At 39.5% G+C, this 15,063-nt stretch overlaps 1 protein-coding gene across 2 annotated transcripts in view; it reads right to left on the bottom strand.

Moving 5' to 3' along the window:
- CFAP69 (cilia and flagella associated protein 69) overlaps positions 1-15,063 on the bottom strand; it is a 68,911-nt gene that overhangs the window by 16,052 nt on the left and 37,796 nt on the right. For both annotated transcript variants that reach the window (XM_066239821.1, XM_066239822.1), the window contains exons 14-16: positions 13,749-13,867; positions 11,438-11,556; positions 7,192-7,273 (exon numbers count right to left, since the gene is read on the bottom strand). In XM_066239821.1, the coding sequence (XP_066095918.1) occupies positions 7,192-7,273; positions 11,438-11,556; positions 13,749-13,867 (320 nt within the window). The remainder of the gene's footprint in view (positions 1-7,191; positions 7,274-11,437; positions 11,557-13,748; positions 13,868-15,063) is intronic.

Genomic DNA, 15,063 nt, shown 5'->3' with positions numbered 1-15,063 from the left:
ATCGAAAAAGATACAATGAGATGGAAAAATATTCCTTGTTCTTGGATAGGAAGAATAAATATAATCAAAATGGCCATATTACCCAAAGCAATATACAAATTTAATGCAATTCCCATCAAAATCCCTATGAGATTTTTTAAAGAAATGGAACAAAAAATCATCAGATTTATATGGAACTATAAAAAACCCCGAATAGCCAAAACAATCCTAAGGAAAAAGAATGAAGCTGGGGGCATTACAATACCTGACTTTAAACTATATTATAGGGCCACGATAATTAAAACAGCATGGTATTGGCAGAAAAATAGACACTCAGACCAATGGAACAGAATAGAAAGCCCAGAAATAAAACCACATATATATGGTCAAATAATCTTTGATAAAGGGGCCAACAACACACAATGGAGAAAAGAAAGCCTCTTCAACAAATGGTGTTGGGAAAACTGGAAAGCCACATGCAAAAGAATGAAACTCGACTACAGCCTGTACCCGTGTACTAAAATTAATTCAAAATGGATCAAAGACCTAAATATAAGACCTGAAACAATAAAGTACATAGAAGAAGACATAGGTACTAAAATCATGGACCTGGGTTTTAAAGAACATTTTATGAACTTGACTCCAATGGCAAGAGAAGTGAAGGCAAAGATAAATGAATGGGACTACATCAGAATTAAAAGTTTTTGCTCAGCAAGAGAAACTGATATCAAAATAAACAGACAGCCAACTATATGGGAACTGATATTTTCAAACGACAGCTCAGATAAGGGCCTAATATCCAAAATTTACAAAGAACTCATAAAACTCAACAACAAACAAACAAGCAATCCAATAAAAAAATGGGAAGAGGACATGAACAGACACTTCTCCCAGGAAGAGATACAAATGGCCAACAGATATATGAAAAGATGCTCAGCTTCATTAGTTATTAGAGAAATGCAAATCAAAACTACAATGAGATACCACCTCACCCCTGTTAGATTAGCTATTATCAACAAGACGGGTAATAGCAAATGTTGGAGAGGCTGTGGAGAAAAAGGAACCCTCATTCACTGTTGGTGGGACTGTAAAGTAGTACAACCATTATGGAGGAAAGTATGGTGGTTCCTCAAAAAACTGCAAATAGAACTACCTTATGACCCAGCAATCCCTCTACTGGGTATATACCCCAAAACCTCAGAAACATTGATACGTGAAGACACATGTAGCCCCATGTTCATTGCAGCACTGTTCACAGTGGCCAAGACATGGAAACAACCAAAAAGCCCTTCAATAGAAGACTGGATAAAGAAGATGTGGCACATATACACTATGGAATACTACTCAGCCATAAGAAATGATGACATCAGATCATTTACAGCAAAATGGTGGGATCTTGATAACATTATAAGGAGTGAAATAAGCAAATCAGAAAAAAACAAGAACTACATGATTCCATACATTGGTGGAACATAAAAATGAGACTAAGAGACATGGACAAGAGTGTGGTGGTTACCAAGGGTGGGGGGGGAGGGAGGACATGGGAGGGAGGGAGGGAGAGTTAGGGGGAGGGGGAGGGGCACAGAGAACTAGATAGAGGGTGACGGAGGACAATCTGACTTTGGGCGAGGGGTTTGCAACATAATTTGATGACAAAATAACCTAGACATATTTTCTTTGAATATATGTACCCTGATTTATTAATGTCATCCCATTACCAATAATAAAAATTTATTAAAAAAAAAAACAAAAAACAAAAACAAACAAAAAAAAAAACTTGTAAATCAAAAAAATTTCTCCCATTTAAAATAACTGAAATAGATGTAATCTGTTCCAGCCCTGTGAAACATCCCCAAACCATCCTAAATTATGAAAAACGATGTTTTTAATTAAGAAACACACATGTATACTTTACCAGTGCATAACAAAATATATGAAATAAAAGAAAAAAGTGTTCTTTATACTGTATTCTTACCTTGGAGACAGAGGAGTGTGGCTACCGGAGGTGAATGGAGGAGGAGGAGGGAGGGATGCAGCACTGTAGACATATAAACTAAAACTGCACTTTCTTAACACTAAATGTAAACTAAAACTGCATTTTATTTACATTAAACAAAACTAAAACTGCACTTTCTTTACTTAAAATGAAACTACAAAAACTTAATTGTAAAAAAATGCACTTTCTTAACTTTAAACTTAACGTAAGCTGAACATTACGTATTTTTCATTTAATCATCACCTGTTTTTGCCTTTTGGCTGCACTTTCAGCACTTTCACTTGCAGGACGTTTGAATAAAAATCTATCCAAAGAGGTTTGCTTTTGCCTGCCTTTTAATTACAGAGACAGAGAGAGAGTCAGAGAGAGGAATAGATAGGGACAGACAGACAGGAACGGAGAGAAATGAGAAGCATCAATCATCAGTTTTTTGTTGCGACACCTTAGTTGTTCATTGATTGTTTTCTTATATGTGCCTTGACCGTGGGCCTTCGGCAGACCGAGTAACCCCTTGCTGGAGCCAGTGACCTTGGGTCCAACCTGGTGAGCTTTGCTCAAACCAGATGAGCCCGCGCTCAAGCTGGCGACCTCGGGTTTCGAACTTGGGTCCTCTGCAGCCTAGTCCCATGCTCTATCCACTGCGCCACCGCCTGGTCAGGCACTTTTGCCTGCCTTTTAAAATGTTACAAAATGTGACAAATAAGTGTCATTAAAAAGTGCTGAAGCACAACCAGTTGAAACTTTTTCTGGGTGTTTCTTTTCAATGAAACTTGAAAGCTTCTCCCACATTGCCAGCATGTCTTTAATTTCACTTGTAGAAATCACTTCCTCTGACTCTATCTCCTCCTCACTACTAATCTCTTGCAGAAGCTCCATATGTTGCATCATCTGTAGCTCCTTCAACTCCTCAGTTGAGAGTTCCTCCTCATGTTCCTTGATGAGCTCGAGCTTGTTTACGTCACCCTCATCTACCTCCAGACCCATTGACTTTCCGAAGGACACAGTCTCCTCCAACGCTTCTACCTCAGTCTCTGGTTCGAATCCTTCAAAGTCCCTGTCTGTAACAACATCAGGCCATAACTTTTTCCATGCCAAGTTCAAGGTTCTTCTTGTAACCTCTTGCCATGCCAAGTCAATAATGCGTGAACATATCACGATGTTGTAGTGATCTTTCCAAAACTCTCGAAGGGTTAGATTTGTATTCTCAGTCACCTCAAAGCAGCAGCAGAACAAGTGCTTTGTGTAAAGCTTTTTAAAGTTGGAAATGCCCTGCTGATCCATAGGTTGCAAGACTGAAGTCGTGTTGGGTGGGAGGAGGACTTTCATGAATTTGAACTCATCAAGAATGTCATCTTCAAGACCAGGTGGGTGGGCTGCAGCATTTTCAAGGATTAGTAATGCTTTCATCAGGAGTTTATTTTCTTGAAGATATTTCTTCATTGCAGGACCAAAGACGAGATTTACCCATTCAATAAAAAACTGCTGCATAAGCCCTGGCCAGTTGGCTCAGTGATAGAGTGTCGGCCTGGTGTGCAGGAGTCCCGGGTTCGATTCCCGGCCAGGGCACACAGGAGAAGCGCCCATCTGCTTCTCCACCCCTCCCCCTCTCCTTCCTCTCTGTCTCTCTCTTCCCCTCCCGCAGCCGAGACTCCATTGGAGCAAAGTTTACCCGGGCACTGAGGATGGCTCTGTGGCCTCTGCCTCAGGCGCTAGAATGGCTCTGATTGCGGCAGAGCGATGCCCCAGATGGGCAGAGCATCGCCCCCTAATGGGTGTGCCGGGTGGATCGTGGTCGGGAGCATGCGGGAGTCTGTCTACCTCCCCGTTTCCAACTTAAGAAAAATACCAAAAACACAAACAAACAAACAAAAAAACCAAAAAACTGCCGCGTAACCCATGCCCTAGCATTGGTGCGCCACATAACCTGCAGTTTTTCTTTCAGAATCTTGTGAGTCTTGCGGTGAGTTGGGCAGTGCGCAGTGGATGGAGCATCGGACTGGGATGCGGAGGACCCAGGTTCGAGACCCCGAGGTCGCCAGCTTGAGCGCAGGCTCATCTGGTTTGATCAGGACTCACCAGCTTGGACCCAAGGTCGATGGCTCGAGCAAGGGGTTACTCCATCTGCTGAAGGCTCATGGTCAAGGCACATATGAGAAGGCATCGATGAACAACTAAGGTGTTGCAACGAGAAACTAATGATTGAAGCTTCTCATCTCTCCCTGTTCCCGTCTGTCTCTGTGTTTCTCTCTGTAAAAAAAAAAAATCTTGTGAGTCTTAAAGGCTCGAGAATTTTTGAAATGATACACTAGCAGTGGCTTTACTTTACAGTCACCGCTAGCATTTGCACACATGCAAGGGTCAGATGATCCTTCATGGGTTTATGGCCTGGCAGCTTCTTCTCCTCTGAGGTGATGAAAGTCCTCTGGGGCATTTTTTTCCAAAACAATCCTATTTTGTCACAGTTGAATGCTTGTTGGGGGATGTAGCCTTCCTTTGCAATAAGTGCAGCAAAACGTGTGATGTACTCCTCAGCTGCCTTAACGTCAGCACTCACAGCTTCACCATCCCTCACTGAGTGGATGCCAGATCTCTTCTTGAAATTGTCAAACCAGCCGTGACTTGCCTTACACATTATCCTCTGTGGCCTCTTTTGAAGTTGATGGTTCTTCCTTCTTCAAGTCGCCATAAATAATACAGTACGTGCCTTTTCGCATATTACAGTCTCTGTCACTGTATCTCCTGCCAGCTCTTTCTCTTTCACCCACACTAGCAGAAGCTTCTCCATTTCTTCATGGATATTTGCTCTTAATTGGGACAGAATTGTAGTTCCTTTCGCTGGATTTGTGCTTTTGATGGCATCCTTTTGTTTAAAAATGGTACAAATTGTATCTGTATTGCGGTCGTACAGCCTTGCCAATTCAGTCACTCGTACACAACGCTCATGTTTTTCTATTATTTCTTGCTTTACTTCTATTGACATCATTCTCTTCTTCTCACCACTGTCCTTTACACTCAATTTTTTAGCCTCATGATAGCACAAAAAATAGTAAAAAATGCAAAAATGATGCAAGAACGAGTACAGCACAAGAGATTTGACTTGATTCTGCGGTAACACGAGAAAGAATGAGATGCTGGTATTGTGCTGCCGATACTGGACCCATGCGCCAACTAGTGGCAGCTTCCTGAATCACGACTGTATCTCAGAATTTCACTGAGATCTTGAACAAAAATACGGACCGAGTTGCAGCTTGTATCTTAAAAATTCCTATGTTGTTCTGCTCATATCTCAAGGTACCACCGTATTGGATTCCATTCTATGCTCTCAATTACTGTGCTATATGACTAATTTATTTATTTATTTTATAGCAAGAGAGACAGAAAGAGTGATACCATATTTCCCCATGTATAAGATGCTCCCATGTATAAGATGTATTTTTATTTTGGGGCCCAAAATTTGGGGAAAAACTGTATTACATAAAGTTATTGAACTCAAGTTTTATTCATCATAAAATTCACATAATTCATCACTGTCAGAAAAGCAGGAAATGCAAGTAAAAAATCTGCAACTACTATATAACTTGCACCCAATTTTTAGACCCCAAATTTTTCAGAAAAAATGCGTTTTATACATGGGGAAATATGATAGATAGGGACAGACAGGAAGGGGGAGAAATGAGAAGCATAAGTTCTTTGTTGTGGCTCCTTAGTTGTTCTTTGATTGCTTTCCCATATGTGCCTTGGGGGGTGGGGGTGGTGGCCTACAGCAGAGCATGTGACCCATTGCTCAAGCCAGAGACTATGGCTCAAGCCAGCAACCCTGGGCTTCAAGCCAGCGACTATGGGGTCATGTCTATGAGCCCATGCTCAAGCCAGCAACCTCGAGGTTTTGAACCTCAGTTCTCTGTGTCCCAGGCCCGTGCTCTACTCACTGCACCACTGCCTGGTCAGGCTGTGCTATATGATTTTTCCTGCCAGTCTCTGTATCTTTCCATCAAAGAAACGCTAACAGGGAAGGAAAGTGAACACAAGTGAGAAATGTCTTTGAAGTCTTCGATATAATCTTTAATACTAATATAAAATTTAAGTATTTAATATTTGTGTACATGTTTAATGTCTCTTTGCACTTTCAAATCTTTAGGTAAAAGCAAGATTCCAGGAAGATGTGGCAAGTGAATTTTGGGACTTTGAGAATTCCCAGACATATCACCATGTGCCTCTGGGCATCCTCATACCGTACTCAGGGAAACTTGGTGAGCTCTATGTCAGTCAGGACTACATTAGTGGAGCTATATATACATTCTGTATATGTTCAATTTTTCTGAACTTTCCAATGGTTTCTGGTTATGACTCATTCCTGTTTACCAATGTGGGTTATTTTAATTATTGACTTATTCTTGTTTGTAGTGTTTTATATCTAATGGGTTTGCCCTCTTATCTCTAGTGCCAACTAATTTTATTTTTTAATGTATTTTTTTCCTAGTTGAGTTTTTAAAAAATATTTTCAATTACATATACATTCAACTAATTTTGCTTCAGAGAGATGAAAGGACACACATAGCTTGAGTACCTTTGCTTAACCAGAGTAAGTTTGCTATTCTGTTAATAAAATCAAGAATGGTGACAATCAACAGTGGCATAGCTAGGACTCTGAGAATATCTCCCAAAGTCTTATGAAAACAAAATTAGACTTTTCTCCCACATCATCTTGACTATGGACTCACTTAGAATAGAGGCTAGGTGGGGGTTATGTTGAGGATAATCCAGGGTCTTTGTCTGGAAGGTTTAGTGTGCCCACACCTGCTTATCCTGTGAAATAGTCCACGACAGGCTACCTTCTTTGCAACACCTACAAATCGTACACAGTCCCTAAAAATGCTGATCTGTACTCCTTTCTCTAACATGGCGCTCCACTCTTAATACGTACTAAGAAAAGAAGCTGGAAGTTATTAATAAACAATTATGGGTTTTGACCTAGTCTAGCATTTCACATACTGGGTCTTTAAAGGTTGGTGGAAAAACTCCATAAAACAAATTCTCTACTGTCATGAGTTTGGGAATACTGCCTAAATAAACCGATTTCTTCACTAATGAATTTTCAGTCTTTAATAGACCAATGTTTATTACATTTAATTACAGAATAATGTTTTGTGATACTATTTATAAAAGGCTAATAAAGACATTTATCTTTGTTTTACAATCGTTATACTTATACTTACTGCCAATAAATCCAAAAGGAGAAAAATACCTTCCTTTTCAAGAAAGTAATCCTCTGAGGAATAACAAGCCAAAACGCAGCACCTTAAATAAAAAAGTTATTCATTTAACAAGGATTTATTGTTCAACTCAATCTGCCAGTTTATTTCTATAAAATATTTTTCAAATTATTTTTCTTCATTCCCTAAAATAATTTTTTAACTTAAAATTTGAACTTTGAAGAGACTTTGACAGTATAATTTTAACTATTTTAAAACCAATGTTGATTAATTCTTTTTCATAACTGCCTGTTTCTTTTCTGTGGATGCAATATGCTCCTTTGCTTTCATGGTATGAATTATTCTTAAAGATCTCCTCTAGTTACTCTAGTAACTGTTTCTTCAAACTTATCCATTGATTGTCTTGTTCAGTGTTGGTATGCATCGCCTTATCTTTGCAGTTGAGATTCTTTGCTGGAGTGCTTGCTGCTGGGGCCCCTGCAGTTTACAGGGAGTGAGGGACTGAAGTTGCAACACCAGCTACTTTGTGATCTCTTGGGTGGGGGATGGGTAACACTGAGCAAGCTACTGTTGCTGAGGCCATTGCAGGTGGAAAATATAGTAGTACCAGAGGCTGATCTCTATTACTTTCCCAAGCATTGTAAACTTGCTGGAATCAACTTTCTGTGTCCCTTCCCAACTTCACATGACTATTACTTAATAATTTATGGTTCAGAATTAATTTGTAATTAATAACATGGCCTTTTTTTCTAAGGAGACACCCTGTGTCCACTGTCTGTTGTGTGTACTGGTGATGGTGGTGGGGTGCATAAAGGCTCCACCACCTTTATGCACCCCAGCTGCTCGCACTCAGGGGCTAGTACTTGTGGATGCCTACCTTCATTTGCTCAGAAATTAAAGAATATATTTCTAAATCTCCTAAAGGTCAAAAAGAAAATCACGACAAATATTAATAATTGGAACTCAATGTTCACAAAAACAGAACATGTTAAAACACAGTGGGAACTAAAACCGTATGATCTGAGACTTTATTGGATATGTTAGAGCAGAAGGAGGGTTGAAAACCTATGACCCTGGCATCCCTCTTGAGAAACAGAAAGTAAAAGTGAATGAAAGAAAAAGAACATAAAAATTAATAAAATATGAAACAATATAAAATATGATAGAATCAACAAAACATACAAATTCATTTTTTAAAAAGACTAATAATATTAATTCCTGGTAAAACCAATCAAGGAAAAATAATAGAGACAAGAAGAAATGACTAATACCAGGAAAGAGAAAAAAAAGATATCACCTTGTATTCTACAGACATTAAGGATATTACAATCACATGACAGTGAATTTGAAAATTTAGAAAATAAACAAATTTCCAGAAAAGTATAACTTATCAGAACCTACACAAAAATAGAAAATCTTGGCAGGTATGTTATTATATTATATATTAAACAAATAAAATCTATATTTCAGAACCGTTCTACAAAGTAAACTCGGGGCACAGAGGACTTAACTGGTGAATTCCACTAATTATTTAAGGAAAAAACAACCACCTTGAACAAACTCTTTCTATAGAATATAAAAGAATACTTCCTAACTTGTTTCATCATGTCCATATAAACTAGATTCTACAACTTACCTCAGTTTAAGATCCTGAGAGAAGGAAAAAAAACAGTCGCCTGGAATCACCAATTAAACACTAAACTTATTTTATTACTTATTTGTTATTTCTACCTTATCTCTTATCCAAAGGGATTTGAAGTTGCTATAATAAAGGACACAACTAAATAAAACCATAACATATTAATTTTTATCTTAGTATAACTGTGATGTATTAAATGAAGAAAAAAAAAATCAAGGTATTTTCTGCAGTAACTTCTGAATCCCAGTATATTGGTAGATAGTATAGGGTGATACTTATTAGTTCTCTTCTCTGAATATGTTACTGTGCCTAATACAGTGCTTCAGTCAATAAGAATTTGCCATTGAAACTTAGGATCAGGTTTTCATGTTATCACTCTTTCCTATAGAGAAAAAGAAATGAGGTAGCTGATTGGCCCCACTGCCTATGTGTATCTGGAGGAAAGGTGAGTAGTCCTGCTCTCTCTATATAAATAGTGAATTTGCAATGGGTAAAACTACTTTTTTGATTTTATGAAAAGCAATATTTATCAGTAGCCCCTCACAACTTTATTTAGGTAGAACTGGAATACAAAAACCTGCATATAAGTAATATAATTTATACAATTTAGTGAGTTTAGATGTATGTATACATTTACATTACTATCACTATAATTCAGGCAATAAAAATACCTCTAAAAGTTTCCTTGTGTCCTCTGTGGGATTTTTATTACTGTTTTTGTAATAAGAACGCTAAGCCTGACCTGTGGTGGCGTAGTGGATAAAGCATTGACTTGGATCGCTGAGGTAGCCGGTTCAAAACCTCAGTCTTGCCTAGTCAAGGCACATTTGGGAGTTGGTGCTTCCTGCTCCTCCCCCTTCTCTCTCTCTCTCCCTTCTCTAAAATAAAAATATATATATATATAAAAGAAAGAACAGGCCCTGGACGGTTGGCTCAGCGGTAGAACGTCGGCCTGGCGTGCGGGGGACCCGGGTTCGATTCCCAGCCAGGGCACATAGGAGAAGCGCCCATTTGCTTTTCCCTCCCCCACCCCCTCCTTCCTCTCTGTCTCTCTCTTCCCCTCCCGCAGCCAAGGCTCCATTGGAGCAAAGATGGCCCAGGCGCTGGGGATGGCTCTGTGGCCTCTGTCCCAGGCGCTAGAGTGGCTCTGGTCGCGACAGAGCGACACCCCGGAGGGGCAGAGCATCGACCCCTGGTGGGCAGAGCGTTGCCCCCTGGTGGGCGTGCCGGGTGGATCCCGGTCGGGCGCATGCGGGAGTCTGACTGTCTCTCCCCGTTTCCAGCTTCAGAAAAATACAAAAAAAAAAGAACACTGCGAGCTTCGCACTTAACAAATTTTTAAGCATACAATACTTTATTGTTCACCACAGGCACTGTGCTGTACAGTAGATCTATAAGCACTATGTTATGTCTGGAATTTATTCATCTTGTATAATTGTAACTTTATCATTGAACAACTCCTCATACCTCCTGAAGCCATCAATCTATTGTATACATACCACTATCTGCTTCTATAGTTTTGAGTATTTTAGAGAAATCATGTGTAAGAGATATTCTTCTGTGACATTTCATTTGGTATCCAAGTCCAACCATATTATTGCAAACAGTAGAATTTCCATCTTTTTAAAAAGCTGAGTAATATCCCATTGTATGTTAGGTGCATTTGATCCACAGTCATTAATATTTTTTTATTATTTTACAATGTGTTGCAGTGTGACTTTCATGAACACCACCCAAATAGAACTAAAGAAGAGTATTAAGTGTTAATGATAAGTGAAACTCAAGTAATTTTCTCCAAGACAAAATTTTGTGAAGTAATATTAAGAAAAGCAGTATTTTTACCCTTAGAAATGATACAAAGTTTTGGAAACAATATTAGTTAGGAAATATATAGTCAATTGTTTTTAACTCCTTGAAGAAAAGATGCATGAGGAATTCATGTTTTCAAGTATAAGAATAATACTGTGTGAGTAATAATAGATGCTAGTGTTTCCCAAATCAGAGTAAGATGGAATAGCTCAAATCACACACATACACACACACACACAAAAGTCCACAAGATTTTAAGTTTGGATACATGAATTGTTTTATATTTGAGTGACAGACAAGATTACCTTCCAAAGGACATTGAGAAGTGCCATTTCTGGACTACTGAAGAGAAAAAGGCATTGAAAGAGTTATCTTTCTGGTGTAATTCTGAGGAAAGAAAATTGACATACATAGCTGGGAAGGTAATTTTCTTGTACAGGGGATCCTTGGGTTACAACAGTCTCCACATACGACATTTTGAGTTTATAATGCTCATTCCCATAAAAACCACAGGAATAAAGGTAAGGAATATTTTTTACACTCATTTTTTTCTGTTACTACAGTACTGTGTACGGTACAGTATATTTATGTCCTTTTCCTTTTTCTGTGACTTAGTTGTATTTTTATGTTCTAGATTATGATTTTACAACTGTGTTAGGATAGGTAAGTGACTAAGGCTAGGGTGTGTTTCAACTTACACCACAATTTGGGTTAAATCACTGTCATAGGAACGGAACTGTGTCATTACCTGAGGACCCCCTGTACTGTGAATCCATCTAACTTGGTTAGAGCAATACTCACCAAATGCTGTCCAATGTACTAAAAAGTAGTACATTATAGCCTAATCCACTCTGAAACTTCTTGGGGTCTGTTTTCAATACGTGAAGAATTAAATCAACTCCTTCAGTTCCAAAAATTTCCTATGAGATTATTTAAAATTATTTCTATAAATAAATAATTCTCTCCTTTTTCATTTCATCCTGTCCTCTAAAACTTTTTCTATAAAATAAATACAACATTGTCAGAAAAATTATACTTTTAATATAACTTTTTGCTCCTGAATGTTCTTTTTTTTTTTTTTTTTGTATTTTCTTAAGCTGGAAACGGGGAGAGACAGTCAGACTCCTGCATGCACCCGACCAGGATCCACCTGGCACGCCCACCAGGGGGCGATGCTCTGCCCATCTGGGGTGTCGCTCTACCGCGACCAGAGCCACTCTAGCACCTGGGGCAGAGGCCAAGGAGTCATCCCCAGCGCCTGGGCCATCTTTGCTCCAATGGAGCCTCGCTGCGGGAGGGGAAGAAAGAGAGAGGAAGGAGAGGGGGAGGGGTGGAGAAGCAGATGGGCGCTTCTCCTGTGTGCCCTGGCTGGGAATCGAACCCGGGACCTCTACACGCCAAGCCAACGCTCTACCACTGAGCCAGCCGCCCAGGGCCCTGAATTTGTTCTTGTTCTTAGGAATTCAAGACAAAGTATTGCAACAGCCCAGCTTAATGTTTTTTTTTGTTTTTCTCTTCCTTTTTTTTTTAGAAAAATAAACTATAAGACCTGTTGCATAATTTTCTTCCATAGTGTAATGAATGTAGTAAATCATCATGTCAGATGAATACTAGACAGCAACAAGTGATTTAAGGGGTTAAAATTGTATCACGGAAACTTTTCTAATGCTGTCCAAAGGGAAAAAATATATAAATGGTAGTTAAAACTTCAATAATTTATATTTGTCCCTTACCAATTACCTTTCTCATTGCCTTATTGTTCAGTTCTACTTCCCAAAAAGCAAGACAGTATTTTTCCTGAAGAGCAGAGGCCCAGAGTGGTAGAATATAAGAAGCTGCATCAAAGCTTGGAGCTAAGGATGCATTTGCTATTCCCTTCTGCCTCTCTGAAAAATCCTTCTATCGAAACCCTCCCACCTTTTTATTTTTATCTTTCCGTTTGTCTCTTGCTATTTAAGTCATCAACTTCAGAGACTCAGAGTTTGCCATGTTGTTAAAAAAGATCAAAGTGAATTAGTTCTTTTTCTAACTTTTAGTTTTTGCTATGAACCCGATTCAAACTGAAACCACCATTTATAATGGTACAACCCACTTAGGAAAACTATCTGCTAGTTTCTTAAAAACATACACCTACTTTATGACCCATCAATTGAGCTACTAAGTATTTACCTAAGAGATATGAAAGCATTATGTCCACAAAAAGACCAGTACAATAATATTCACTTAAGAATATTATTCATAAGTAAAGAGTCCCAAATGGAAACAACTTAAAGTGTTTATTTTTTATTATTTTTATTTATTTTTTACTAAGTGTTTATTAACAGGGAAATGGAGAAACAAATTTTGGTATATTTATACAATGAAATACTTATTCAGCAACAAAAAGGAACGAATTACTGATGCATGCAACAACATGGATGTATTTCAGAAATCTGATGCTGGCCTGACCAGGTGGTGGCACAGCGAACAGTGCATCGGACTAGGACGCAGAGGACCCAGGTTCAAAACCCCGAGTTTGCTGGCTTGAGTGCAGGCTCATTAGGCTTGAGCATGGTCTCACCAACTTGAGCGCAGGGTCTCTGGCTAGAGCATGGGATTATACACATGATCCCATGGTCACTGGTTTGAGCCCAAAGGTCGCTAGTTTGAGCCCAAGGTCTCTGGCTTGAGCAAGAGGTCCCTCTCTCTGCTGTAACCCCCCCCCCCCATCTCACCAGTCAAGGTACATATGAGAAAGCAATCAACGATCAACTAAGGTGCTGCAATGAAGAACTGATGCTTCTCATGTCTGTCCCTTCCTGTCTGTCTGCCCCTATATTTCCCTCTCTTTAACTTTCTTGCTCTCTGTCACACACACACACACAAAAAATACACACATATGATGCTGGATGACAGAACTACATATAAAGAATAAATACTATGATTCTATTAATACAAAGTTAAAGAATAGGCAAAACTAATTTAGGGATAGAAATCAGAATAGTAGTTTCCTGGAGATGAATCTTCATAAGATTAAAGAACACCAATGTTTATGGACACTTACTAAGAAAAAGTTCATAGTGTTAGGTGACTGGGAGAGCTAAACAAAACTTTGATTCACAGACATACATACCTTCCTAGAAACATTATTTTCACAGACACCAGTTAAGGTGAGCAATATATCAGACTGAATTTCCAAAACGATGGCCTCTTCTTTGTCATTACACTTGCTTATTGTGTTTTTAAAGATTCCTGGTATAAAAAAATTTAAAGAATGTAAAGTTACCGAATACTATATTTTTCTTTTGATCAATTACTGACCTGAAATAATTTCTTATACAATTTCAGCTAGAGAAGTGCTTTTAAAAGGGGCTATTTTACATAGTTGCATAGCAAATGTAGACAGAAGATGATAGGTGGATAACACACGCGGCCTTTCTATGATATTCCCCTTTTCTTTTTTCTTTTTTGTATTTTTTCTAAAGCGAGTAGCGGGGAGGCAGAGAGACAGACTCCTGCATGTGCCTGACTGGGATCCACCTGGCATGCCCACCAGGGGGCAAAAGCTCTGCCCATCTGGGGCATTGCTTTGTTGCAACCAGAGCCATTCTAGCGCCTGAGGCAGAGGCCATGGAGCCATCCTCAGCGCCTGGGCCAACTTTGCTCCAATGGGGCCTTGGCTGTGGGAGGGAAAGAGAGAGAAATAAAAGGGGAAGGGTGGAGAAGCAGATGGGTGCTACTCCTGTGTGCCCTGGCCGGGAATTGAACCTGGGACTTCCACATGCTGGGCTGACACTCTACCACTGAACCAACTGGCCAGGGCCTGCCTCTTCTCTTTTGTTCTCACTGTACATGTTCACATGTACAGTGTCATGCTCTGTACATGTCTGGAATTCCAGTGCCTACACAAAAGGTTTACAGACATCTACATTTACAATGCAGTTACTATTTGTTAAGCACATTGCTACTACAGAGCCCTCTGTTAGATTCAGCAAGAGAAGGTCCCTGCCTCTCACAGCTCTCACACGATAAAGATGAGCTTCTTTCAAGTTAAAGGAAAAAGGTCCTAAATAAAGAATCTTGCTATCTGTTCTCCCATTTCCCTATCCCTTCCCACCAAGATAAGAGTAAGACTTCTTCCTGGACATATGGAAAATTGTATTTCCTGGACTCCATCCAGTTAGCGAGGGTATCAAGACTGACTTCTGGACGGTGCTGTGTGCACAGAAGTGAGAAAATCTACTTTTGCCTGACTAGGTGGTGGTACAGTGGATAGAGCATTGGCCCGGGTGCTGAGGACCCAGGTTTGAAACCCTGAAGCCGACAGCTTGAGTGCAGGCTCACCAGCTTGAGCACAGGGTTGCTGGCTTGAGCAAGGGACTCTGCTATAAGCTCCTTTCCCCCCGCCCCCCGGCAAGGCACATATGAGAAAGCAATCAATGAACAAC

This window comes from Saccopteryx bilineata, chromosome 7, assembly GCF_036850765.1.
Source record: "Saccopteryx bilineata isolate mSacBil1 chromosome 7, mSacBil1_pri_phased_curated, whole genome shotgun sequence".
Classification (NCBI taxonomy): Eukaryota; Metazoa; Chordata; class Mammalia; order Chiroptera; family Emballonuridae; genus Saccopteryx; species Saccopteryx bilineata.
This window is presented reverse-complemented; position numbering and strand designations above follow the sequence as displayed.